The sequence below is a fragment of the Physeter macrocephalus genome, chromosome 2 (genome assembly GCF_002837175.3).
Source record: "Physeter macrocephalus isolate SW-GA chromosome 2, ASM283717v5, whole genome shotgun sequence".
Taxonomy (NCBI): Eukaryota; Metazoa; Chordata; class Mammalia; order Artiodactyla; family Physeteridae; genus Physeter; species Physeter macrocephalus.
The window spans coordinates 11,274,037-11,300,933 of record NC_041215.1 but is presented as its reverse complement, the minus strand read 5'-3'; the positions used below and the strand labels follow the sequence as shown (position 1 = coordinate 11,300,933).

At 56.4% G+C, this 26,897-nt stretch overlaps 1 protein-coding gene across 1 annotated transcript; it reads left to right on the top strand.

Annotated features, from left to right (window-relative positions):
- Nucleotides 1-81: 81 nt before the first annotated feature.
- WNT9A (Wnt family member 9A) lies at nucleotides 82-26,897 on the top strand. The gene is made up of 4 exons (XM_024116341.3): nucleotides 82-205; nucleotides 19,816-20,072; nucleotides 21,170-21,432; nucleotides 23,725-26,897. Exons 1-4 carry the CDS (start codon nucleotides 111-113, stop codon nucleotides 24,205-24,207), a joined length of 1,098 nt encoding a protein of 365 aa, XP_023972109.1. The 5' UTR covers nucleotides 82-110; the 3' UTR covers nucleotides 24,208-26,897.

Sequence of the window (26,897 nt, the reverse complement as noted above, 5' to 3'; positions counted from 1 at the left end):
CCGGCGCCCCGCCCCCGGCCTGGCGCTCCGGGCGCTATAAGAGGGCGGCGGCCGCGGGGCGCCCAGCGCGGGGCCGGGAGCGCGATGGTCAGCCGCCGCGGCGCGGCAAGATGCTGGATGGGCCCCTGCTGGCGCGCTGGCTGGCCGCGGCCTTCGCGCTGACGCTGCTGCTCGCCGCGCTGCGCCCCTCGGCCGCCTACTTCGGGTAGGTGCCTCGGCAGCCCGGCGGGCGGGGCGGGCGGGCCGGGCCCGAGGCCGGCGCGGGCGTGAGGGCGGGGGCGACCCAGGTGCGCGGGGCGCGGTGCCCGGGCTAGCGAGGGCCCCCGGGTTGCCTGGAGCTGTTTGTTTGCGGAGCCCGCGTCGCTGGGTCCGCGAGTCGGTGTCCCCGTGGCGCGGAGCTCGGAGAGGGGCCGGCGTACCCGACGGGCTGGCGTGAGGCCCCGGTCCTCCGTGACCCCGGAGCCGTAGTCGCTGCGGCCGCGCCCGCTGCCGTGCGTGAGGCTCCCTGGAGCTCCGGGACCAAGCTCTGGTTATCGGCTCCCTTAGGCCAGGATTTCTTGCCAAACGTCTGGAGCCTCCCTGGCCCCTGCACACCCACCCCCCCTTGCAGTTTCCCCCTCCTTTCTCTCCTCGAGAAGTTAATTTAACAACAACAAAAAAATACGTACAAAATCCAGATGTTCGTTGCTCTGAGCCCCAAAGGGAAAAAAAAAACTCCAGACTGGAGGAATTTTATTTTTCTTGCGCTTTGCTTCTGACGTTCGCTCGGGCCCCGGCCCGCGGGCGCGCGTCTGTGGGACCTCTCCGGTGCGCAGGGCCCAGCCCAGCCGTGAATGCTGCCTCCCGCCGCCTCCAGGGTCGCTGCCCTGCGCGCTTCTCCGCAGCAGCAGTTAGTGTGGTTTGGGCTCGTCTCTTCGACGTTCCTTCCTGCCCTTCCTCGTTCCTCGCTCCCAGATCTGGGATATCCAGCCGGGCGAGCTTTGGGGACCCTCGCTGTACTCTGCAGATGGGCACACCGGGGTCTGGGTGGCATCGTGTGGGCAGCCCTCCGGATCTCCCCAGTCTCCCCGCCTCCTTACCCCGTGCCACTCCTGGAGCCGAGGCCACCCTCGCGCCCTGCCCAGTCCCTGTCCTGCGTGCCCTGCGGCCGTTCCCGGGCTGCAGCCCTCCACCCGTCGTCACCTGTTCCCTCTCCCCTGGACCAGGCGCCGGCGCGCAGCGTCCTGGCCGGCAGAGGGCCCCGTTGGTCCAGAAATGTGGCACTGCCAGGGCGGGGAGAGGCCGACTGGGCGAGAAGCCTTGCAGGTGTATCCTGTTCTCAAAGAAAATAAAATATTTTCATGGGAAACTTTCCCTTTGTGTTTTTCTCCCCCTCCCCCTTCTCCTGTTCTTTTTTCCTGGGTTGTCTTCCAGGGTCAGCTCCCTGTCTCCTTACCCTGGAGACCCCACCCCGCAGCCAGAGCTGTGGCTGTGGGTTTGGCCCGCCTGGGGCCCAGGCTGTGCAGAGGCTGGCACGCCCCTGCATGCCATCTGTGCAGCCTTTGCCTCACCCTCTCGGGCAGAGGGAGGGTCAGAGGCTGGCTGTCTGGCTGCAGGTCCACGGTGAGTCACGATGGCCTGTCAGCCAGCTGTGCCTTCTCGCTGTCCGGGCTCAGCCATGGGTCTGCTCACCAGGCTTCAGACACACCCTAGGCTTGTCTGCGCCACGCTGTGCTCTGCTTGGAGTCTCCCTGCTGCTGGCCTTTTCTCTCTGGGAAGATCAGATCCACAGGGTGGCGTTCAGGGTCTTGGCTCCCGCCCTCCATCCCAACCCCTGTAGCATCCCTCTTTTAATCCGTGTTTTCTCTGCACTTTGTACCTTCAGGGAAGTGTGGCCAGTGGCTGTGTGGCAAGTCAGGAGGGCTTGGAGCCCCTGTGGCTTCTCCAGCTAGCCCTTCTGGCCCTGCTCTTTAATCCCAAAGGCCCCCTCAAGTGAGGCTTCCCAAGTCCTGCCCCGTGGGTAGCATAGAAAGCAGTTCTGCTGCCTCTGCTGGGGGTACACCCCACTTCCCCCCTCCCCCTGCCACCAGACAAGAGAGACAAGACTCAGCTTGGTGGACGGAGGTCCTGGAGGATGGCAGGCTCTGTGCCAGCCCCACAGGCAGAGAAGGTAAGGGACCTGGTGCTGGAGTCCACTCAGGATAGCACCAGGCATGGAGGCCCAGCCTCTGGCTAGCAGTGACTGGCTGAGCCTGGGTCTGGGGCCCTTTCTCCTGGCTTAGTAAAGGGGCAGGAGCCAGAGGGGAGGGGGAGGAGGAGATGGCCCAAGGCAGGCAGGGCCAGGCAAGGCTGGGCCAGAGCCAGGGGGCCTCTCTGTGCCTTGTGCTGGGGCTTCCCTCCCCACCCCAAGTACAGAGGGAACAGGGGGAAGGAGCTGGGATCCAGCCCTCCTCTCCCTTCCCCCACTCTGAAAGCTCTGCCTGGCACAGAGGCTCACAGGCAGGGCAGCTCCAGTTACAGCCCAGAAACCCAGAGAGGCTGGCCTGGGGGAGGATCACGTGGGTGGTGGGAGCCCTCCCTGCCCCGCCCTCCCCACCCCCCCAGGCTGCAACCCAACCCGCCCTGCTCCTGCTGTCCTGTTCAGCCTCTGGCCACCAGGCAGGGCCCTCCAGGTCACCTGCCTGCCATGGGAGAGGGCCTCTCCTCTCTTCCTCCCTGGCCTGACTGTTCTTTTTGGTGTGATTAGCAGGTGGTGTTTCCATCTGGTTCTCCTGGGGCTACAGAGATGTCTGTGCTCTGGGGGCCTAGACAGCTGGCCTGATGCTCTCTTGGAAGGGAGTGGAGCCTGGCTCTAAGCAGGAAGAGGCTGTCCCAAGGTCTTGTGGCAAGTTTGAGATACAAACTTGGACACCCCTCCCTGCTGCCAACAACCAGCCCGCTGCCCCACCCCATAGATCTGGGTGGGCTCTTCCATACTTTGCTCCTCTCTTGGCATTATCCTCAGGTGAGAATATAGAGTTAAAGGGTGGGCCTTGTGTGCTGAAACCTGCTCAGGAAGGTATGCCCCAGGCCTGGGGCAAGCCACCCTTGTGCTCCTCTGATCCTGGAGACAGGGGCTGGATCTGGGGATTCTGGGGATCTGTGCTTGCCAGAGCAGGGTCTGGGCTCCCCAGCACCTTGCTGCCTTTTTCTTAGAGGTCCCGTGTGTGTGCTGAGCCAGCCCCCAGCAGAGGCCCCTGGGGAAACTGCTAGACAGGCATCCAGGGGCTGCACAGGCCAGCAGAGGCCTGAGGCTTCTAACGTGATTAATCTTCTAGAGAAGTAAGAAGGGGCACGGTGAGCCCTGAGGCTCTTTCATGGTGTTGGCTTCAGCACTCCACATTATACAGGAAACATTTGCAGGGTGATGTGGGGGAGTGGGGCACTGCTGTGAGGTCTGGGCTTGTCCCAACTCTCTGGTCCAAGTAGCCTGGAGGCCTGCATGGAAGAGGCAGCACCAGGCGTGACACTAAGGGCTTCCCTAGCCCATGAGGGGTGCTGGGAGCCAGTTTGAAAGGCAGCTGAGGTGCTCTGAACCATTGCAAGTGGGGGGGGGGCAGTTGGCCTTAGGGCCAAAGGTCTTTTTGTTATTGAAACGTAACTCACATCCTGTAAATTTACTTAGTTGAAGTATACAGTTCAGTGGTTTTTAATACATCCACAAGGCTGTGCAGCCAGCACCGCTATCTAATTCCAGAACATTTTCATCACCCCAGAAACCTCATATCCCGTCCCCCCCTCCCCCAGCCCCTGGCAACCACTAATCCACTTTCTGTTTCTGTGGATTTGCCTATTCTGGACATTTCATATAAATGGAATCATACCATATGTGGCCTTTCGCGTCTGGCTCTTTTCACCGAGCATACTGTTTTCACGATTTATTCACCTTTGTAGCAAGAATCAGTACATCATTTCTTTTTGTGACTAAATAATATTTGACTAGCTGGACACATGGCATTTTTTTTCCACCTATTCATCTGTTGATAGACACTTGGGTAGTTTCAACCTTTTGGCTATTGTAGATAATGCTCCTGTGAAAACTGGTTTTTTTTTTTTTACAAGTTTTTTTTTGGCTGTATGTTTTCAGTTTTTCTCAGTACATACCTAGAAGTAGAATTGTTGGATCATATAGTAATGCTACGTTTAACCTTTTGAGAAGCCACCAAACTGTTTTCCACAGCATCATTTTACATTCCCATCAGTAATGCACAAGGGTTCCAATTTCTCCACTCCTCGCCAATGCTTGTTAATTCTCTGATTTTAAAGAAAACATATTTTTTGTTTGTTTTTAAATTCTGGCCACCCTGGTAGATTTGAGGTGGTATCTCATTGTAGTTTTGATTTGCATTTCCCTGATGACTAGTGATGTTGAGCATCTTTTCATGTGCACAGTGGCTATTTATAATGTCTTATTTTGGGGAAATGTCTATTCAGTTTCTTTACCTACTTTTTGGCTCAGTTGTTTGTCTTTCTGTTGAGTTGTAAGAGCTCTTTAAATGTTCTAGATCTATTCTTGGACTGAGGAGAACCTGTTTTCTTGACCTGTGAGCTGGCATGCTCTCACCCCTTCATACAGGGGCTGCACCCATGGGTCTTCACAACATATCTTCCCCCTGCTTGGCCCCCAGTGGACTATGTGGGAGGCCAGGGTGCAGGTGGCTGTGCATTTTCTGGAGCCTGGTCTGGGGTTGGGGCTAGCTGGGGGCCCTGGCACTGTGCTCGAGGTCTGCCCCAGAGGGGCTGCTGTCATTGGGGTGAGGGTGGGCTCTGAGTGCGGGTCAGGGAGGGTCGACTGCCCAGCGCCAGGAGGTGAGGGCATCTCCTCTGCTTCTCTGAATACTGAGCCTGGGGCTCAGCTGGCGGTCCTGTGTGGCCACGTGCCTGCTGGCTGCGTGGAGGAGGGGCTCCCAGCTGGTCCCTAGAGTAGAAAGAAGGAGGGAAGGTTTCCTGGGCAGCAGGAGCGAGCCTAATGGTAGAATGACAAGGCTGTATGGTGAGCCTGTGAGTGGGCAAGGGATAAGATGGAGCCCTGCTAAGAGAATGAGACAGCTCTGACAAGGGCTTGGGGGGCGTGTGTATAGGGCTGAGGGCTGGGGCTCATCTGTAGGGGAGGCCAGCCTTTCACAGAGAGGCTGGGGAGACCCAGAGTCCACTGGGGCTAGGGAGGGGCTGACAGAGTGGGAGGTGTCCCAGGGGATTCTCCAGCCAGGGGTGGTGGTGCTGTGAGCTAAGCAGGCAGGAGCTTGGGGAGTCACGTGGGTTTGGGCAACAGGGCAGGTGCTACCCATGGAGACCCACCTCCAGACAGCCATGCCTGAAACAGTCCTGCAAGGCCTCAGATCTGGTGTTTGAGGGAGAGGCCATGGAGAGCAGTGTGCTTCAGAAGGTCAGGAGAGGGTAGGCCTGCACTGGCAGCTGAGGTGGGGGAGGGCCCAGGCAATAGGGCCCTATCCACAGTGTCCAGGGCAGCTGAGGGGCTGGCAGGGAGATTGCTGAGGCCCCTTGGAACCCCTATGGGTGAGACCTCAGAACAGCAGGTGACGAGGGATGCAGGGCAGGGCCAGCAGGCTGAGGGAAGGTGCCTGGGGATGCGGGGAGGGCTTCAGGTCAGGGAAGGGAGCTCCAGGGACAGGAGAGGATAGAGGGGTAGTGTGTGGAGGGGCCTGGGCTTCCTGCCTGCCAAGGAGGGGGGATTCTTCCTGGACTCATGGCCCAGGACCTCTGTAGCCAGCAGAGGGACCTAGGTGTTCCAGGTTCCCAGCCTATGGGTCCAGGGCAGACATGGGGAGGCAGTTGGAAAGAGCAGGCGGGGGAGGCAGAGGGGATCCCTTGGGGAGCTCACTGCCCCTTGCATCTCTTGTCTCCAGAGTCCCTCCTGCCTCCCCCCTTCTCCTGGCCAGTCTTCTCTGGGGGGCTGTGGACTCCCAAACCGTTGGCCCCTGCCTGGCCCATTGTCCCCTTCCATAGGCTCCTGGGGGGACCCTGCCCTGCCCCCCTAATACAGAGACCAGATAGAGGCAGGTGGGAGCATCAGGCCCGGATTGGGCCTCTGGGCTGGGAATCTCGTGCACACAGGCTGTGGAGTCCGGCGGCCTCTTGGTGGGGTCTGAGGTGAGGAGGAAGCCGCCGCCATCTGGCTCCCCTCAGCTGTGTGAGCAGATGTTCTGCCACAGCCGGCGGCCGTCTGGACGGGAGGACAGCTGGCCTAATCTCACCCCCGCCCTTGCCACTGTGGTCCAGGACCTGACTCCAGAGCCATTGGCACTAGCATGATCCTGCCCAGGCTCCCAGGGTGGCCCCAGACTGAGGGTGGCGCCCACCACCCACCCCAGGGGCCTTGTGATATAGAGGACAATAGAAGTGTGTGGGTATTTTTTCTCCTGGAAAAGAATGCACACACACGATTCCTCCCGGGGGGCTGTGGGCCCTGAATTCGGGGAGGAGCGATGAGCTGATAAGGGGCCTGGCTTGGCTTTCCTGGCTGTAGAAAAATGACACCTGTCAGCAGGGCCGGCACTCAGCCCCCTTAATCCCAGCCTGGGGGGCACCCGGCTCCCTTTGTGTATTGTCCCAGAGGTGGGGTTGCCCCTGCAGTGCCCACCCTGGCTTAGCAGACTGCAGGAGGTTTCAGAGGAGGCGCAGTTTTCTGGGAAGTGGGTGAGGCCAGGTCCCTGCTTGAAGGTCAGCCTCTGGTGGGTGGGGAGCAGGGCCACTGTCCTCGTGGGCCTGCCCATCCTCCTGGGTCTCCCTCAGCTGTTGCCTCTTCCAGGGAGCCAGAGCATAGCCCAGAAGTATCGCTCCTACCTGTAGCTCACCTCTGGGGAAGCCAGGAGGTTCCCTTGTGGTGTCTCCTCCAACTGCGCTGGGCTGGCTCTTCCGAGGCCTGTGAGGGGCCCTGTCTCCCCTCTGCTTCCTGGTTCTGCACCTAGGAGCCTGGTGTGGGGTCTGAGGTGCTCGTTCACCAGGTGGCCCAGCCCCGTGCTCACCCCTGGCCCTGACGTCCACCACACTGCACCCACACTTGCTGGCTGGGCCATTACACCTTCCAGTGCACGGATGGTGGGCCAGGTGCAGCAGACACAAGACAATGGGGCCCGGATGTTGGACAGAGGCTTTGCGGGCATTTTTGCTGTGGGTGCCGTGCTGAGGGCAGAGGGCTCTGCTGGAGCTCCCAGGGGGCAGGTGGGAGGCGGGGGCTGAGGACCCCACTGAGCGAGGGTCGGGGAGGTGGGAGCAGGTGGCTGCCCATGGTGCATAGCAGGTCTGAGCAGGCCTCTGGAGTGGGGCTTGGTAGCATGGGCTGGATGATGACCAGCCTGTTTCCTGCAGGGGCTAATCATTAACGGACATCTGTGGGCTGGGCCAGGGTCTCCAGAGGAGGGCAGCCCCACTCTGGACAGTGTCAACCTGGGTGGTGTGCTGGCCATCTGGCTCTGTGACCTGCGGGCACAGCCCGCCATGCTCCCCTGCTCCTCCCAGTGAGGTTCCTGGCTGGCCTGATGCCCCTAGCCACAGGAGGAAACCCGGCCGCCCAGCTGGCAGGCCCTGCACCTCGAGACCGGCAGCCGGACGAGGGAATGGAAAAAGGCAAGCCTCAAGCTGCGTTTGTTTTTCTTAGCGATACCTGAGGTAGACGTGGCCAGGGAAGTGGTCTGGCCCGAGAGTAGAGGCTGCCAGGGGCTCCCAGACCAGAGCACACCAGACCTGGCTCCCTCCTGGACAGAGGGAGCAGCAGGGCCTGCCTCAGGCCACCCCAAGGTGGGGTGTTGATTGAGGCTGTCCGTGTCCCCCGTCTGTGTCTGGCATGGTGCTAGGCCCCTGTGAGGCCAGCTCCAGGAAGGAAACCAGGTGTCAAGGTGATGCTGGTAGTGGCGGCGGTGGTGGTGGGGTCCGGTGGCTCTCCGAGCACCTGCCCTGCATCTTGCCTGTCCTTTGTGGCAGCCCCGTCGTGGGTCCACAGCCATCTCTGAGGCCTGGGAGTGTGGTGACCAGGGCACAGAGGTGGCCTGGTCACTCTGGTTCCTCCATGAAGCCACTGCAGCCCGTCTTCTCCTTGCGGCAGTCAGTGAATCTGGGGGTCCCATGCAGCCTCAGCCACCTTCCTGGGGGCTTTCGGCATGCCACTGTCCAATGTGGGCTCCATCGTCCTGCTCTGGAAAGGGGGCAGTTGGCTGGTGGCCCCTCAGAGTCTGGGGGTCCCACAAGTCCTGCTCGCTTCAGGGGCCAAGTGTGGGCGAGGACCTTTCTGTTAGGCTTGGGGGTGCCAGGCCTGGTGGGCAGTGCTGTGGGTCCCACTGTAGTGGAGTTTGCTGAGTCCTGTGTCTGCCAGCTGACCCCCCAGGGTGGCCAGGCCTTAGCTAGGCAATCCCCTGGACAGTGATGGATCTGCGGACTGACCAAGAGCTCTTCGTGCCCTGGAATCTTCGGGCCCCATGAGGTGGGGAAGTTGGGGCCTGGCAGTTCTCACAGCTGATGGAGGTGACAGCTGTCAAAGACACAAGGTCTCTGCCACAGTGTGACCTGTACACAGGGAGCTGCCCTCCTGCCCCGCTCATCCCCATCCCTTGGCCCTCACCTCCTCCTTGGTATGGAAGGGCACCAAGTGATGGTGGAGCTCTCGGGGAGCCCCAGGCTCTGGTGGCGTCTGTGCCCACCCCACGCCCGCCTGCTTGGGTGGGAGGCTGCAGGCCACGGGAGGACGGAGGGTTAATCTCAGAACCAGTTCTCAGCACTGGAATTTGTTTTGAATTTGATTCACACAGAAATTAAATGCCGTCTGGTGGGGCTGAGGTTTCCTTGGCAGGGCGCTGTGGCTTCTGGAACTCCGGCCTCTTCTCCTTCCGCCCAGCCCAGGGTCTCAGCTCCCCCTGCCCGGGGAGCTGGGTTTGCGGGCAGGGTGGCCCTTGTGGTGGCTGGGCCTGTAGACAGGAGGAAGGGCAATCGAAATCTGTTCCCCTACCCCAACTGTGAGTGGGAAGGGGTGAGGTGTTCTAGGGGCTGAGTGATGTGGGACAAGGATGGCTCCAGTACCAGTGTGGGCCAAACCTGCACCCACCCTCTTCCAACAATGCCCGTCCTGCTACCTGGCTGTCCTTGGGGCAGATGTGAGGATGTGTGACTGGCTGGGTGCTCAGAGGGGCTGCACTAGTAGTCCCCAAGCAGTCAGGCATGACAGCCTCAGGCCTGGTCCACAGAGGGGGTTGGGCATCCCCAGCCTTGGCTCTGTCTGTCCTAGGTTCTTTCCTGCTGCCCCAGGGCTGGAGTGTGTTCTCTGCAGAGCTCGTCAGGGGGGTGAGCCCTCAGCAATGTGGGACCTAATCCAGGATGATCTGGTCTCCAGATCCTTACCTTGATTACTTCTGCAAAGACCCTTATTCCAAAGAAGGCACATTCTGAGGTTCCAGGTGGCTGTGAATTTTGGGGACCTTTATCCTGTGCTTCAGATTATTCCTGCAAACAGTTTCTCAAATACAGCAACCAGCATATGGTCAGAGATAACTTGGTGTGCAAGGAAATGCAGCCAAGGACTTGCAGAAATGATGGCAGCAGACCAGTAAACAGAGCATCCCACACTGAATAAAACAACTCTCACTGTGCTTTCAGGAGCAAGATAAGCTTGGGATATCTGTAAGGAATGAGAAGCCACAAAAACTGACCCAGCAAGTTTGGAAAAACCAAATAGAACTGGGAAAAATTTTAAGTAGTAGACTGATTTGAAAGCAGATTATAAACAGTTGAAGAGAATTAGCAAACTGTAAGATGGGTCAAGAGAAATTACACAGAGTGTGGCATGGGAAGGCAGATACACGGAAAGCAGAGAGGGTGAGAAACCTGGTGACACAGTGAGGAGGTCCCACATGCTCCACCAGAGGCCCAGAGGTAGAAGAGAAGAGGAACTGATGGGGTGATATATGGAGAGAATGGCTGAGAATTTTCTGAAACTGATCAGAACAATCAAGAAGATTCAAGAGGCCCAGTGTCTTTCTAAGCAGAAAAAAAAAAAATGTTCATGCCAGAACATGACAGATTGCAACTGCAAAACACCAAAGCAATCCCAAAAAACAAAATACAGATTACCTTCCAAGGATTGTCAGGCTGACAGCTAAGTTCAGAACTGAGAGCAAAGCCAGGAGGTGGTGGGACCATCCACTTGGTGCATGAAAAGAAAATAACTGCCAGCCAAGAACTCTACGCTCGGTGAAGATTACTGTAAAATGAGGGTGAAATAAAGACATTTTCAGACAAATTGAGAGTTGCTCTGAAGGAAATGTTGACGCCGCAGCTTAGGCATGGGAAATGGCCCTGCTGTGTTCCAGACACAAAAAGGAGTGAACAGCAAAGAGAAGGTCACAGGGAAGGAGGGGATAAGGGAGCATTGAACAACTTCCTGTTGGGTCCTAAATGTAGAACTAAAATACACAACAGCATGTAATTCCAGGGAGTCAGCAAGGTTGTGTTCTCAGGCCTCATATTACCGAGGAGGGGGTGGTATTGACCAACATTGAACATGGGTAACTTATAGACTCATGTTGTAATTTTGGGGGTAACCATGAAAATAATGAAATATATGACTTCAAATTAACAAAAGGAAAAGCAGAATAATGAAAATAACCCAAAAGAAGGCAGGAGAGGAGAAAAGAAAAAGAAGAGGCATGGCCAGCAGAAAGGATAAACTGAGACCCCAGGACCCCAGTGGATGAAATGTTCCAGGCATAAGGCTGAGGTGATTGGGGTTGTGGTCAGGTCCTGAGTCTAATTATAGACTCTGGGTGAGAGACACACGATGTAAGGATAGAGAACATAAGAGGATGGAGAGAGAACACACCAGCTCAATGGACCATAAGGTAAAGAGGGAAATGAGAGTAGAGAGAGACTCAGACTCAGCACAGTGATCTGAGCTGTGACTGTTTTAGTCAGTGACCTGGGGCTGTGTTCAGGCTCAGTCTGGTGCCCTGAGGCTGCAGTTTCGGAGAGACTGAAGCAGCCACAGTGGTAGCTTAAATGCATATTTCAGAAGTGGAGAGACACTTGAAAGCACTCAGCAAGTGTCCATCACAAAAGTGAGGAAGAGAAGTAAGGTAAACCTAAAGAAAGTAGAAGTAGTGCAGAAATCAACAAAAAAAAAATGTGCATTAGAGATGAACAGATCCCTCTCTGGGAAGGTCTTAGAAACATCTGAAGAGACTAACCCAGTGAAGAGGAGGCTCAGAGTGCTAGTGTCCAGCTACGGGGAACATCGTCACAGATTCTGCAAACAAAAACAAGGGAATGTAATGAACAGTTCCATGCTGATAAATCTGCAAATTCAGAGGAAATGGAGAAAACCAAAAAAGTAACAGAAACAGATTCAAGATATAGAAATATTGACTAATACTATAGTAAGCAAAGAAATTGGGTCATTGGGAATGTAAAGTGGTGTAGCCACTGTGGCAAACAATCTGACAGTTCCTCAAACAATTAAATATGGAATTCCTCTATGACCTAGCAGTTCCACTCCTGGGTATATACCCATGAGAAATGAAAACATATGTTCACAAAAAAATGCGTACATGAGTGGTCATAGTGGCATTATGAACAATAGCTGAAGAGTGAATAACTCAGGGACTTCCTTGGCAGTCCAGTGGTTAAGACTCTGTGCTCCCAATGCCAAGGGTACGGGTTCCATCCCTGGTCAGAGAACTAAGATCCCTCATGCCGCAGGACGCGGCCAAAAAATAAATTAACTAAATAAAATAAATAAAAAGAGTGAACAGCTCAAACGCCCATCACCTGAGGAGTAGAAAAATAGAATGTGGTATATCCATACAATGGGATATTATTACATGCTACCACATGGAGGGACCTTGAAAACATTGTGCTAAGTGAAAGAAGCCAGTCAGAAAAGGCCACACGTTGTTTGATTCCTTTTATAGGAAATGTCCAGATCAGGCAGATCCACAGAGGCAGGAGGTAGATTAGTGGTTGCCAGGAGTTGGGGGAGGGGAATAGGGAGGTAATAGCTAAAGAGTACACTATGTAGTTTCTTTTCGAAGTGATGAAAATATCCTAAAATTGACTGTGGTGTTGTTTGCACATATCTGCAAATATACTACAAAACGCTGAATTATATGCTTTAAATGGGCAAATTTTATGGTAAGTGAATTATATCTTAATATGTAAAGGTGTTCTAAAAATAAAGAAAAAGAAATTGGATCAGAAAGGAAATGTTTCCACCAAGAAAAGGTCAGCCTGCATGGCTTCATGGCAAGTTCCACCAAACAGTCAAGAAGACATGATTCTAATCTGACTCAACTCTTCTAGGAAATTAAAAAAAAAAAAACCTCTTGCTAAGGCACTGAAACTCAGCAGGAAGAGCATGGGAGAAGAAAATTACAAGCACGGATGCAAACGTCCTAGACAAAACATCATCAAGTTACATCAGCAATACAGAGAAAGGATAAAACCCATCATGGCCAACTGGGTTTATTCCAGGAATGCTTAATGTCTAACATTAGAAAAATCAATTAGTGAAATTCCTCAATTTAGCAGATTAAAGGAGAAAAATCACACATCAAAAGATGCAGGGTTGGGCTTCCCTGGTGGCACAGTGGTTGAGAGTCTGCCTGCCGATACAGGGGACACGGGTTCGTGCCCCGGGCCGGGAGGATCCCACATGCTGCGGATCGGCTGGGCCCGTGAGCCATGACCGCTGAGCCTGGGTGTCCGGAGCCTGTGCTCTGCAACGGGAGAGGCCACAACGGTGAGAGGCCCACGTACCGGAAAAAAAAAAAAAAAAATTCAGGGATGACATTTGATAAAGTTCAACATCCATTTGTGATTTTAAAAACATTCATAGCAAACTAAAAGCAGAAGGGAACTTCTTTGACTTGATACAGGGTGTCCAGAAAAACACACAGCAAAGCTCATGCTTAACGGTGAAATGGCAAAAGCTTCCCTTTTAAGACCAAGAGTCAGACAGGGATGCCTGTCGTCACTGTTGTCTAAATCTGGGTGATGCCAATTGTCTTAACAGACCCTCAAGCATGATGGGAGTCATTTCTCTCATGTAACAATCACGTTCTGGCTCTGTGAGTGCATTGACTCCTGGTCTCCGGCCTTGTCGTGCCAGTTTTTAGGACGCGCTTGCGTCTGGAGGGGTGGGTCTGGGTAGCAGAGATGAGCAAGGATGAGGGTCCCCACTTTCTGGTGGTGGTGCCCACAGTTCTCTCCTTCACTGCATGGCCACATATGCTGGCAAGGGCACTGGACAGCTCTGTGCTGGCTGGTGGCTGTGGAGCTGGGGGTCAGGAGGCTGGGTCCCAGAGGGTAGCTGACAGATTCTTCACGATTATGCTGATGGCCCTAGCCAGTGTAGGAAGGCAGGAAGAACCGCATAGTAAGAAAATAGACTGGTGTCTCTGCAGACTACATGATTGTACACAGAGCATCTGAAAATCATCAGAGATGAATTACAACACATAGCAAGGTCACCAAATACTAAATCAGCATAGGGTCAGTTGGACTTTTGTAGGTCAGCAACAGAGGGAAGATTGACTTTATAAAGTTATTTTATTTTTATACACTATCACTCTGGAACACAGACTGACTCTAATACAGGGCAGCCCTGTGGGAGGCTGTAAGACTTCAGACTTCAGTGGGGGAACGTGTAAGACTTCAGAGAGAGGCAGGAAGGAATTCTGAGTAAATGGAGAGAGATGTTGTTCTCACCAATGGAGAGATTCAAAATTGCACACACAGGGCACTTCCCTGGTGGCGCAGTAGTTAAGCATCTGCCTGCCAGTGCAGGGACGGGTTCGATCCCTGGTCGGGGAAGATCCCACATGCTGCAGAGCAACTAAGCCTGTGCACCACAACTACTGAGCCCACGCACTTAGAGCCCGTGCTCTGCAACAAGAGAAGCCATCACAATGAGAAGCCCATGCACTGCAACAAAGAGTAGGCCCACTCGCCACAACTAGAGAAAGCCCACACACTGCAAAGAAGACCCAACGCAGCCAAAAATATATAAATAAATTTATTTTAAAAAATTGCACAGAGCAGTCATGACCACCCCAGCAAACCCTGTCACGTGTGTGCAAACGCAGAGCAAACATGTGCCCTTGGAATCTGTTGGAAGGAGCTCCTGACGGAATCCCAGTAAAATGTCAGGAGCTTGTGACACTAGCCCAGGGTAGAGCCTGGAAATGAGCCACATGTGAGGCTGCTGTGACATCACAGAGCAGCAAGGAGAAGGAACCTTTGGGATCCTGAGGGAGGGATGCTGGCCCCACCAAACTTCATGGGCAGATGTTGGTGTCAGCTGGATGGAGAGCTGGATGTGCCCAGCAAGACGGTGAAGCTTTTGGAGGATGTTGAGATTGTTTATGACATTCGTGGTGGGAGTTGAGAGTGCCTGGGCACAAGGCTGTTTCTTGAGCTGGGTGAGAGCTGTGCTTCCCAGTTTTGCTGCTCACTTCCATGTGTGTATTATATCTTTTGAAGATACCTGAGTGTTGTAAAGTGCCAGACCAACATTTAGATCTCGTTTCTTCCCAGGAAATGGGTCCAGCACTGGGAGAGGACAGCCAGGTGGAGCAAGGGCAGCCAACCTGGACTCAAGTCCTCCATGGGCTTCCTGGGCAGGCTTGTGTGCCCATCGACCCGCCTATCTCAGACCAGATGCCCACAGAGAGGGAGGGGCAGCTGTGCTGAGCACAGTGGCAGGTGCACTGGTGTGGGCAGCTGGGCGGTTGGAGGGTCTGTGCCGTGCCAGGTGGCCTGGGCGCTTTCTGAGCTGGAAGGCGCAGCCCCTGGAGATAGGCTGTGTGGGCAGAGGCTCATTGCTCCAGGCTGGCACACAGGGCTGAGAGCCTGTGAGGGGTTTCTCCATGCCACTGACTGTATGTTGAACTTTGTCATTTTGAATGGGCCACATGTGCATGGGACAACATGTGGGTGGCTCACACGCCATAAGGGAGAAGAAAGTGTTTCCTCTGCCCCAGGCCGCCTTTATCCTGGGTTGCCCTGTGCACCCAGAGGTGTGCACGCAGGTACTCTGCAGAGGTAGGCCTGTGCCTTGCACTGAGTGTACACAGCAGGTGGGCTGCGGCTTTTCTGAGGCCTGCTGAATACTGGAGTGGATGGATCCCATTTATTCAGCCAATCTCCAGTCTTTTTTTTTTTTGCGGTACGCGGGCCTCTCACTGTTGTGGCCTCTCCCGTTGCGGAGCACAGGCTCCGGATGTGCAGGCCCAGCGGCCATGGCTCACCGGCCCAGCCGCTCTGCAGCATGTGGGATCTTCCCAGACTGGGGCATGAACCCGTGTCCCCTGCATCGGCAGGCAGACTCTCAACCACTGCGCCACCAGGGAAGCCCCAGTCTCCAGTCTTTTTGAATACCAAACAGTGATTCCAGTGTTTTTGCATGACAGCATTGCATTGGGTAACATGTGAGTGACATACGCTTGTACGTTTTTTCTTGCTGACATCAAATTTTTTTTTTTGCTTACATGTTTTAAGATAACATATCTGTAGTCTGTATTTCTAGAAAGAGAATTGGTGGGTGAATTTTTATAGATATGTCAGTCCAGAATTCCAGCCAAGGAGGAACACCTCCTTCCCTGTGTCCTTGACAATAATCCTATCAGACATTGATTTGTACTCCTCTGATGAATCAAAAATAACCTATCAATATAGTTTTATTTTGCATTTTTTGAGTGAAATGCAAATAAGTTTTTTTTTGTTTGTTTGGTTTTTTTGTTTGTTTGTTTGTTTTTTGTGGTATGCGGGCCTTCCTCTGTTGTGGCCTCTCCCGTTGCGGAGCACAGGCTCCGGACGCGCAGGCTCAGCGGCCATGGCTCACGGGCCCAGCCGCTCCGCGGCATGTGGGATCCTCCCATACCGGGGCGCGAACCCGGTTCCCCTGCATCGGCAGGCGGACGCGCAACCACTGCGCCACCAGGGAAGCCCCAAATAAGTTTTTAACAGCCAGCTATATTCCCTTCCCTTGAACTGTATGTTCATATCCTGTATCCAATTAACAGTTGATTCCTTTGTTATTGATCTAGAGGAGAAGATACACCTGTGTCCACGTATGTACATGCAACACATGCGCATGTGCCCACATGCACATGCCCACACACAAGCAAAGAAACTTGGTCCTTGGCCTGGGATCTGAATTGCAGCATTTTCTCTGATCTTTGTCTGTTGGTCTTTGGATTCTATGCTACTTTTTGCTGTGCAGAGATTCTTGTACATTTAGGTAGTCTAATTTATTAAATTTTCAAGGCATTTTGGATTCTGAGTCACTCTGACAAAAGCCTTCCTGATTCTAAGAATGTTTTATGAACCTCTCATCTTTCTTCCAGCACTTCTGTGGGTTCCTCTTTGTGTTGTCGTTTCTGCCTCTTGTCCCTGGGACCTTCTCCACTGAGCCTGGACCCACCTGACGGCCACCCTCTTCCCTGTACCCCATGCATTGTCTCACCCCGGCACCTGTGTGAGGGTTTGTCCTCTGTCGCTGCACTCCAGGCCATAAGCTCACAGGCTGGCTGCACTGAGTCCACACTGACTGTTAAGGGGGCCTGGGCAGGGGGCAGCTGAGCCCCCATAAAAGAGATGTGGGGACGTGCTACCTTGGGATGAGGGACGCCGGGGGTAGAGCAGTGCTGCCCCCTTGGGTTTCAGCCTCATGCCTACCATGGGAGCTGGGTGATGGCTCAGGGGAAAGGCCTGGCCCTTGGGCCTCAGGCCTCAGCCATGTGGCCACACAGTTTTCAGATGGCCATTCCTGGACTTGAGCTAACCCTTCCTCCACATCCTTCTACCCAGAACAGATGTAGACCCCACCTGGCCTCAGGAAAGTGTCAGCTTGCCTGTGGCTGTGTTTATGGAGCTGCCTCTGATACCCTGGTGGACATGCTGAGGCCAGGTGGGAGTGAAACTACCTATAGCTATGTAGGCCGGCCCTGGGTGTGGGGGACACCTGAGTTAGCTCCTCATGTGCAGTGTGGACACAGGCTGGCACCGGGTGGGGGGCCCTGTCCTCAGTGCCCATGTGCAGAATTTGGACACAGGCACCCCCAATGCCTCCTGGAAGACTGGAAGGCAGCATCACCTGCCATTTGTCTCCCTCTCCTCGTCCCTTTCCAGCCCGGCCCCAGGTCCCCCCAGTAGGGGTCGATGGGACCCTTACAGGGTCCCCCCCTGTAAGGTCGATGGCCTTACAGTAGGGGTCTTCTTGGATGCCGGAATGTTTTGGCAGCGGTGGGAGCTTGGTTAATCTGAATCCTGCCTGGGGGATGTGCTGGTTGGAGGCTACAGTGCTTTAGCCATGTGGCACGCAGTTCTGGGCACAGCTGTTGACATTCCTGTCTGGGGACAAGTCTCCACTGTGTGAGCTGTCTTTGTGTGAGGAGTATGGCTGTTCCGGCCTCCAGCCCAGGGTCCTCGGGCCCCTGCCTGCTCCCTGCCCCAGTGCAGCAGCTGTCCTCAGGCAGGGGCCTGGAAGTCCACAAAACTGCCCCCTGACGTCAGCCTCTGCCACATCCCCATGTCCTTAGACATGAAGTCCTAACGCTAGATAAGGGGTGCAGGTAACTGGGGCTGGCATGTGCTGCTACCCCTCCAGTGCATCGTCCCAGCTCCAAGCTCATGTGTCTTCTCCCCGAAGGTCTTACTGCCTCTGCATCCCCACTGCTCAGTGGCCCACAAAGGATCTGTCCGTGTCTCAGGGACCTTTGGAGCTTCTCCTCTAGCCAGCACCCATGCTGGCCTCCCACTGCACACCCAGGGGCCTCCTGATTCAGAGTGTTGCTTACGGAGAGGGGCACGGGTCCTTCAGCAACGTCCGCATAGACATGAGCTGGCAGGGATGCCTCTGTGGGCTCTGCTCACCCCCACCCTTGGTCTCAGGGTTGGGAGCAGTTGCCACCTCTGCTTTCCCACAGCTCACTGGTACACTAGCTCTGAGCACTGTGGAGAGCAGGGCCAAGGCCTGGGGTGGGTCTTCTCAGGGTGCCCACCATGGCCTCACTCATGCTGCACCTAAGTGTGCAGAGGTGGGGGGTAGTGGTCCTTTCTGCTCTGCACCCCTAGGCCTGACCAGTCTGCTCTGGTGTTCTGGTGGCCTCCTTGCCCAATGCTGCCTGGGCCTCCTGTCAGCCTGGTTCTCGAGCCTCAGCACCCTGCTTTGCTGTTCTCAGGGAGCTGATCAGCGAGGGTGAGACAGGGGCAACTTCTTCAGGGACCGGGGTCCAGAGGCCTCAGGGTAAGGCTGGTTCTGCTTTGCACGGGCCCCACCCTTGCCAGGGTGGATGCAGCGACTCCCCTCTCCACTAGGCAGGGCAGGGCGTGCTGGGGTGTGTGTGCATGCAGCTACAAAATGTGGTACCCCAGGTTGTCCCCAGGGGAGCCTCAACCTGCAGCATTACTGCTGGAGTCTGTTAGAGGGTGGGGTTCTAGAAGGCCCTGCCCACATCCCTTCCCCTGCAGATAGCTGCAGCTCTCCTGACAGCCCAGTGGCCACCGTACCTCTGAGGGGGCTTTGGAAGGACAGCAAGAAATGGGATGGGGCACGGTGTGGGGCTCCAGTATCTGTGGACTCCTGATACCCCTGGTTCCTGGGGTTGGCTGAGGTGAGAGGTGGGGGCTGGGGCTTGTTTCTAAAGATGCTCTAGTGGTGGGCTCTGAGCCCCATTCACGTCCAGGTGGGCACCTCTCCCTCCCGAGGGCTGAAGGTCTGGGTGGGGCTGGGCTTGGACGTTCCTGGAGCCCAGATGTGCAGTTGTCTGTCTGGGGACACTGAGGCCCATGGTTCTGAGCACAGAGCAGGCAGAAGGCCAGAGCCAGTCAGTCCCTGGATGGAGCAGGTGGTAAGGAGTTAGGGCAGGCAGGCCAAACAGAGGAAGACGGACCCAGGCCAGGGCCTTGGCTCAGCCAAGAGAAGGGGTGGAGTTGCACAAGAACCAGGAGCCCACTTCCTGGGTGGCACCTGGGTCCTGGGCTGGGAGGCCCCTTCTGGTGCACATATTCCAGGAGACCCCACTGGAACCATGGGGGCCATCTGCACAGGCTGCAGGAGGACAGGGAGGGAGCCAGGGCCATCCTCAAGGGACCACAGGGCTGTGGGGGGCACCCCTAGCTGGGGATGGCAGTGGGTGGGGGTCCTAGAGCAAGCTGGGTAAGCAGACATGGGAGTGGGTCGGGGAGGGTACCGTAGATGTACTTCTCATGTGGCCTGAGGCAACTGTGCCCGCTCCCTGCTTGGTTGTCTGCCCTTGGCCAATACCCTGGGCTGGGCAGTCTTCCCAGGTGTGTGTGTATGAGTTTCTGGCTGTGTGTTCCTTCCGCTGTCATCAGACCTGGGCAGTGAGGCTGGTGTCAGCTGGGGTGTGACTCCCTGAAGAGACTTGTTGGAGAGGGGTCAGCATCCATGTGGGTACCTGAGGTATGCTCACTGGGCAGCCAGTGTGAGAACCCAGGGCATGCAGGGGGCCAGGCAGGGGTCCACAAGCAGTGGGCAGGGCAGGGCGTGAGTGGATATGGGGGCAAGCGGGTGTGGAGAGGATGCCTGGTGGGCAAGGGTCCCACGGCCTTCTCACCACCCCTCCCCTGCCAGGTTGTCTGTGGCCTTTCTGTACCTGTCCCTGGGCCTGCTGCCCCTCCTGCCCCCCAGGTGGGCCCACTGGGGCTCCTGTCCAGTTGCCACCATGCTTTCCGGCCGAGCGGGTTCTTCTGCTCCCCCAGCATCTGCAGCCCTCGCCCAGCGCCCACCTTCTGCCTCTGGGGCAGGGCTCACTCTGGCCTCTCTGTGCCCAGGCTGACGGGCAGTGAGCCCCTGACCATCCTCCCGCTGACCCTGGAACCGGAAGCAGCTGCCCAGGCACACTACAAGGCCTGCGACCGGCTGAAGCTGGAGCGCAAGCAGCGGCGCATGTGCCGCCGGGACCCCGGTGTGGCTGAGACGCTGGTGGAAGCGGTCAGCATGAGTGCTCTCGAGTGCCAGTACCAGTTCCGGTTTGAGCGCTGGAACTGTACCTTGGAGGGTCGCTACCGGGCCAGCCTGCTCAAGCGAGGTGAGTGTGCTGGGACACCGGGCCGGAGCAGGGAGGCAGGACCTCCTAGCCCTGGTGTGCGCCCCTAGTGCATCACCTCAGCTGAGTTCCAGGTGACTGGGCGGTGGGTGGGATCTGACCCCCCTGCTCCCCCCTTCCCCTTCCTCCTGCCCTCTCCCCGATGCCCGGTCCCTTCTCACACCTGCACGGAACAGTTGCTGGTGGCACAAGGCGCATGTGGGCAGCTGTGACAGGGCCTGAGGCAGCTCTGATGGCTCTTGCCACATGGCAGTGGCTGAGGCCCAGTGCCTGGGCACAGGAGCAGGGGTCCAGCTGGTGCCCCAGTCCTGAGCACGGAGCCTCCTCTCTTGTGTCTCCTTCTGCATGAGGGTGCCGAGGGGGACTCTCATCTGAGTCTCTCAACAGCCTTGTTTTAAAAATTAGGGGACATGGGGGAAGGGTAAGCTGGGTCGAAGTGAGAGAGTGGCATGTACATATATACGCTACCAAATGTAAAACCGATAGCTAGTGGGAAGCAGCCGCATAGCACAGGGAGATCAGCTCGGTGCTTTGTGACCACCTAGAGGGGTGGGATAGGGAGGATGGGAGGGAGGGAGACGCAAGAGGGAAGAGATATGGGAACATATGTATATGTATAACTGATTCACTTTGATATAAAGCAGAAACTAACACACCATTGTAAAGCAATTATTCTCCAATAAAGATGTTAAAAAAACAAAACAAAACAAAAAACTAGGGACCTGAGGCCCAGGGCATGGCAAGGCTCACAGAGGGCCCTGGCCAGTCTAGTAGGTTGGAGACCCAGATGGATAGGGTCTGTGATTGCTGGGCACACCTGTGGCCCAGTACACTCTGGGTTCTCTCCTGCTCCTGACCAGTCCTATGTCTGGGGCACGAGGGAGCACCTCCTGTCCCCAGGTGCACATGGCAGCGCAGGCGGGTATGCCCCTCCCTGCGTGGAACACACCAGGAAGGATCCTTCCCGCAGACCCTGCTCTATATGGAATGTGTGCCTGGGGATGCCATGATTTGGCTGCACCCGAGTGAGACGGGGGCCGCTGTGGCCTGCTGACCTGCCCCTGCCCCCACCACCCCAGGCTTCAAGGAGACAGCCTTCCTTTACGCCATCTCCTCTGCTGGCCTGACGCATGCACTGGCCAAGGCGTGCAGTGCAGGCCGCATGGAGCGCTGCACTTGTGATGAGGCCCCTGACTTGGAGAACCGAGAGGCCTGGCAGTGGGGTGGCTGCGGGGACAATCTCAAGTACAGCAGCAAGTTCGTCAAGGAGTTCCTGGGTCGGCGGTCTAGCAAGGATCTGCGAGCCCGTGTGGATTTCCACAACAACCTCGTGGGTGTGAAGGCAAGCGGGGTGGGGTGCGGAGTGGGAAATGGTGCAGGGTGGGGGGCGCACAGGGCACAGGGCAGGGCATGGGGTGGGTGTGGGGTTGCAGGTGGCGTGAGTTGGGGAGCAGGGCGGGAAAGTGCAGAGGGGTGGGCAGGGTGCATATGTATTTAAGGGCTGGGGTGCAGGGGCTGAGAGAGGGGCATTGGTCAGGGAGAGGGCTGGGAGGAGGTGAAGTCAGCTGCCTCTGGGGCTCTGTTCCAGCCGCTGGTGACAGCCAGGGCCTCCAGTCCTTCTGCTTATAAGGCTCATTACTTACCGGATGGGCAGGGATACTAGTTGTCATGGTGGGGAGCTCCATGGAGGGGTGCCCCATGGTCTCCCATGGTTGGGTGGAACCAGAAGGCCTACTTTCTGCTGGCTGGGGAGCAGGCAGGTGGGTCCTGGCTCGTCAAGGCCACAGGGAGGGTCTCCCTGCTGGGCACCATCTAACCAGGAGGACAATGGACTGGTCCCTACCTGCCAGGGCTGAGGGGTGGGTGGTCCTCTCACCAGGGACCTAGGTGGACAGCAGACGGGTAAGTGTATGGTCCAGGGGTCCCGGGGAAAAGCTGGGGGTGTGGCTGGCTCAAGCTGGGGAGGCTGCTGCTACCTCAAGGGCCCTGTCTGTGGCTAGGACTGTTCCAAGGAAACTTGAAACAAAAGACTCAAGGTGAAAAGGACTATTTCACCTCTCTTGCTGGGCCCTTCTGGGAGCTGCTGGCTGCAGGCATGGCTGGACCTGGGGGGACCTGGCTCCACAGCCACTCTCTACCCACCTGCCAGTCCCTTGGCTCCACGCCACTGGAGGAGGCATCAGGTCCCGCCACCTTCACTGTGGACAGAACACCCCACCCTCTTAGTCCCTGCACAACCTGGACAATCAGACGCCTCCCAAGGCTCAGCCTGAGCTGTGGGATAGTCAGGGGCTGGGAGGGGGATCTGCGTGCTTGCTGGGCAGCGCTTGGGATATGGAGCCCCAGCCTGGGGGCTGGAGGTGGCCGTGAGGTAATTAATGCCAGCCTCACTCTGAGCCTCTCTTTATTGAGAAGCCAGAGTTCTGAGGTGTGGGCTTATTAAAGAATCAATTTCCCCCTTTTCCACAGGAGCTCTGCCTCTCCTTCCACCCTCTGGGGAGGGGTGCAGGCTGATTAAATCCCCCGTGGGAGGCCCTTTCTTTTCCTCTGCACTCGCCCTTTTGTAAGCTATTAATGAAAAGTCAGAATATGAAAGTGCTCCATTAGCTCCACTGGTCCTGGGTAAGCCTCGTTTTAATTAAATTTGTCCGGGTTTCTCAGCAAAGTATCATTAAATGTGACTCTTCTGTTGCCTGGCTGGAGGGCAGCTATGTTTCTTAATCCCCCTTGAGCCGACTCTCCCTGGGGGCAGTGTGGGAGCTCAGGCCTGGCTTGGGGCCCACTGGGAGAGGGACCTCCCCTTCCCCTGCCGTTCTTCTTCCCCATGTCCCTCTAGGGACCCCAGTGTAGAAAGTCAGGCAGGAGGCCCCGTGGGACAGCTGGGCTGACTCCACGGCTTTGCAGGTTAGACCCAAGTCCTGGGAGGGGAAGGGACCAACCTGGGTCTTAGGCACCTTCCCAGATCCCAGGCGGAGTGTTGGTGCTGGGCCATGCCTGCTCCTGCCTGCATGTGTGGGGTGGGTGCAGCCCCCTCCCATCTGGACCTCTCTGGAGGCTTTCTCCCACTTTCCAAGTTGCTCTTAGCAGGGTGGGGGATGGTGCCTGCACATGCAGTAGCATCTGATCCCTAGGCTCAGGCAGGGGCATGGTCAGCTCAAACGTAGACTCTAGTGGCCAGTTCTGTCCACTAGGCAAGCTAACTTGCTTGTCCTTACTTTTTCAAGGAGCAGACTGCTGAGGACAGACTGTGTGGTCCTGGGGGGTGCTGACAGGAGGGCTAGTGGGGAGGTGTGCCCTGCCTTGCAGAGGGCAGCCTGGGATGCAGGGATGGGAAGGGAGGGCCATGATGGTGTAGGAGGTGGGTTCAGGGTGCTGCGGTGGTCACTCTGAAGGTGTGGTGCTGGCTATGGGGTTTCTGTCCTGGGTGGTCCATGGCTTGGAGAGGGAGGGACATGTGTGGGTGCCAGGGAGCCTGGGTGATGAGCAGTGGTGACCCCCTTTGCCTGGGCCTGGGTCTGGGGGGCCATGAGGTCTGGCCCTGGGGTGAATGACAGTTCCAGCCCCTCTGAGGGTTGTCCTTGGGGACTGGTCTCCAGTCTGCTCAGAGTGGCCCTCATGCCCGCCTCCCTCCCAGGTGATCAAGGCCGGGGTGGAGACCACATGCAAGTGCCACGGCGTATCAGGCTCATGCACCGTGCGGACGTGCTGGCGGCAGCTGGCGCCTTTCCATGAGGTGGGCAAGCGCCTGAAGCACAAGTACGAGACAGCGCTCAAGGTGGGCAGCACCACCAATGAGGCCACCGGCGAGGCCGGCGCCATCTCACCACCGCGGGGCCGGGCCACAGGGACGGGTGGTGGCGACCCACTGCCCCGCACACCGGAGCTAGTGCACCTGGATGACTCACCCAGCTTCTGCCTGGCCGGCCGCTTCTCCCCAGGCACTGCCGGCCGCAGGTGCCACCGTGAGAAGAACTGCGAGAGCATCTGCTGCGGGCGTGGTCACAACACACAGAGTCGGGTGGTGACCCGGCCTTGCCAGTGCCAGGTGCGCTGGTGCTGCTATGTGGAGTGCAGGCAGTGCACCCAGCGCGAGGAGGTCTACACCTGCAAGGGCTGAGCCCCTGTGCCTGGCCAGGCTGCTGCAGGGGTGCAGGCAGTGTGTGCAATGTGAGGGGTGTACACCTGCAGGGGCTGAGCCCCTGGGCCTGGCCAGGCTGTTGCAGGCGTACAGGTGGTGTGTGCCATGTGAGGGGTCCAGACCTGCAGGGGCTGAGTCCTTGACCTGGGCGCCCCCAGTATACTTGGTTACAAGGCAGGGGCAGAGGCCAGGGGGTTGGCTGGGTTGACCATCTCCGCCCTTTTGTCTCCCCATCTCAAAGGCCCAGTCTGACCTCTGCATCCCCTCTGTTTGTCCTTCCCCATGACCTGAGAGCTTTGCACAGATGCTTTCCAAGCTGTGTCCCCCTAAGTCACCAGGTGCCCCTCCTGCGCTGGGTGCCCTCTGAGGAGCAGTGGGCACACCTTCTTGACCACACGGCCTCTGTGTGAGCTGCCTGTGGCCTGTCCTGCACCAGCACTGGCTTAGAGTCAAACCACTAGGAGAGAGAGCAGATGCCTGGCTGCCCAGGTGCAGGGGGTATACTGCTGGGCCCCTCTGACATCGAGTACTTCTCTTTGGAGTGATATCAGTGACTTTTAAGTTATTTTTATTTAACTAATATATAATTATTATTTTCTCCATCCCTGCAGTCTCCCAGGCTGTGGCTCCTCCCCCTCTCAGCAGAGCCTGGCCTGGAGGGGCCCCTTTCTCCCTCCCCTCCACGCCCCCTCCTAAACTGTTCGCCTGATCTGCTTTGTCGTTTGAAACCACTAAATCCAGAGAGACATGCTGTCGTTGTTTTTGAAGAAGTAAAGCAGGCTGTGTCTGGCTACCACCCTCAGGGTTTCTGGAAGCCTGGTCCCATGGTCCAGGTTGGCTACCCGTAGCAAGGCTGACCTGGGAAGTGGACGGGCCCTGCTCTGCACCCTGTGGGCACATGGCTCCACACTCTAGCCTCCTCAATGCAGATTCTGGGGCTGGGGGTGGCAGAAGGTGGCCTGTTCTCCCCCAGAGGTGGGCATGGGCAGAGGGGCAGGGCCAGCCCCTTGGAGGTTCATTTCATGAGGAAGGCACAGCTTGCTCTCTGTCACTGTGGGGGAGGCAGGGTTGGGACAGACATGGGTGGAGAGAGTCTAGGTTAGGATATGGCAAATGGAAGGCTGTTCTCCTTGGCCATGCTGTTGATTTTGCAGGGAAGGGAAAAGGATGGCCAGCACTGACCTGATTTGGTTTGAGGGTGTGTGCACACATGTGTGCATGTGTGTATGCATGCACGAGTGTGTGGTGTGTGTGCATGAGCATGTTGATTGTGTGCATGCATGAGTGTACATGTGTGTATGTGATGTGTGTATGCATAAGTGCACGTGCGTGCTTGTGTGTGAGCACGTGTATGTATCTGCATGTGGTGTGTGTCCATGCATGAGAATGTGAGCACATCTGTGCGTGGGTGTGCATGTACGTACATGGATGCATGTATGTGTGTGACCATGTGCACGTTTGTGCATGTGTGGTCTCTGTGCTCGTGTGTGCGTGTGTGAGCATACGTGTGTGCGTGCATGCATTGCGTAAGCGTGTCTGTGCGTGTGTGTGGTGTGTGTGCTCATGCACACTGTGTTGGGTTGTGGTCAGTGGTTGGCTGGGGTGTGGCCTCTGCCCTGTGCCCTTCCTAGGTGTGGAGCTCTACTTCCCATGTTGGTGGGTCCTCCAGCCCTGGGCCCATCGTGCCCAGCTCTATCACTGTGCTCCGAGGGTGTGCGCGGGGGTTTGGGCAAGCACAGAGCTGGGTGGCAGCATGGACACGGGAACTACTGAGTGAAGGGATTCCTCGGAGTCCAGGGTGGGGCTTCAGGAACCCTGGGGACTGTGTTTTTTAAAGAAAACCTATTTATGTGGATGTGGGTCTCTTTGTCCCTGTTTTATAGTGTAAATAGTAAAGTTTATTCTCCTGTGGTTCAGAGAACATCCCCGTGAATAACTGCATGCTGACAGAGTGGTGCAGCCAAGGCATGTCCCCTGGGAGGGGACAGTGGATGATGTGGGTCTGCCCCTCGGTCTCCTTCACGCCTGGCTGGAGAGGGTGAGGATAGGCTGGGGTGCATCCCAGTTGTCCCCAAGCATTCCCACCTGCTGGGGCCTGGAGCAGGCAGAGCTGGCCATGCTTCTATGACAAGACTGTAGCTCGGTCACTACTGGGTCTGGAAAGGTGGCAAGTCAGAGGAAGGATTTTTTTTAATCAAATACCACATTTAGCTCTATGTCATAAATATTAAGAAAAGTATTTTTTTAAACAAGGCAGATTGAAAACGTCTGCTGGCTGGTTTGTTTATACATAAATATATATCAGAATGTCTTGCTAAGCAAAGAAACAACTCCCACTGACGGAGCCTCTCATTAACATGCTTCTCTCTGTGCAGCAGAGGATCTCTAAAAGAAAACACGTTCTGTGGCGGGGTCCAGATCCCCCGACCCCCCCCAGGGCCGCAGGGGCAGAGCCATGCTGAGGGCCAGGCGGGTCCCGGCCACCTGCTCTCTGCTCAGCGTGCACAGACGTGACTCCGAGCTTGGTTAGGCCAGGTCCAGGCGGGCGGGAGGAGAGGGGCATTCACACACGAGAGAAGTCTTGTGTGAGCCTGTTGATTTCTCTACCTCATCTGTATAGCGAGTAGGTGTGTACTCGAGTGACTTGGAGAATGTATTTATTTAATGGC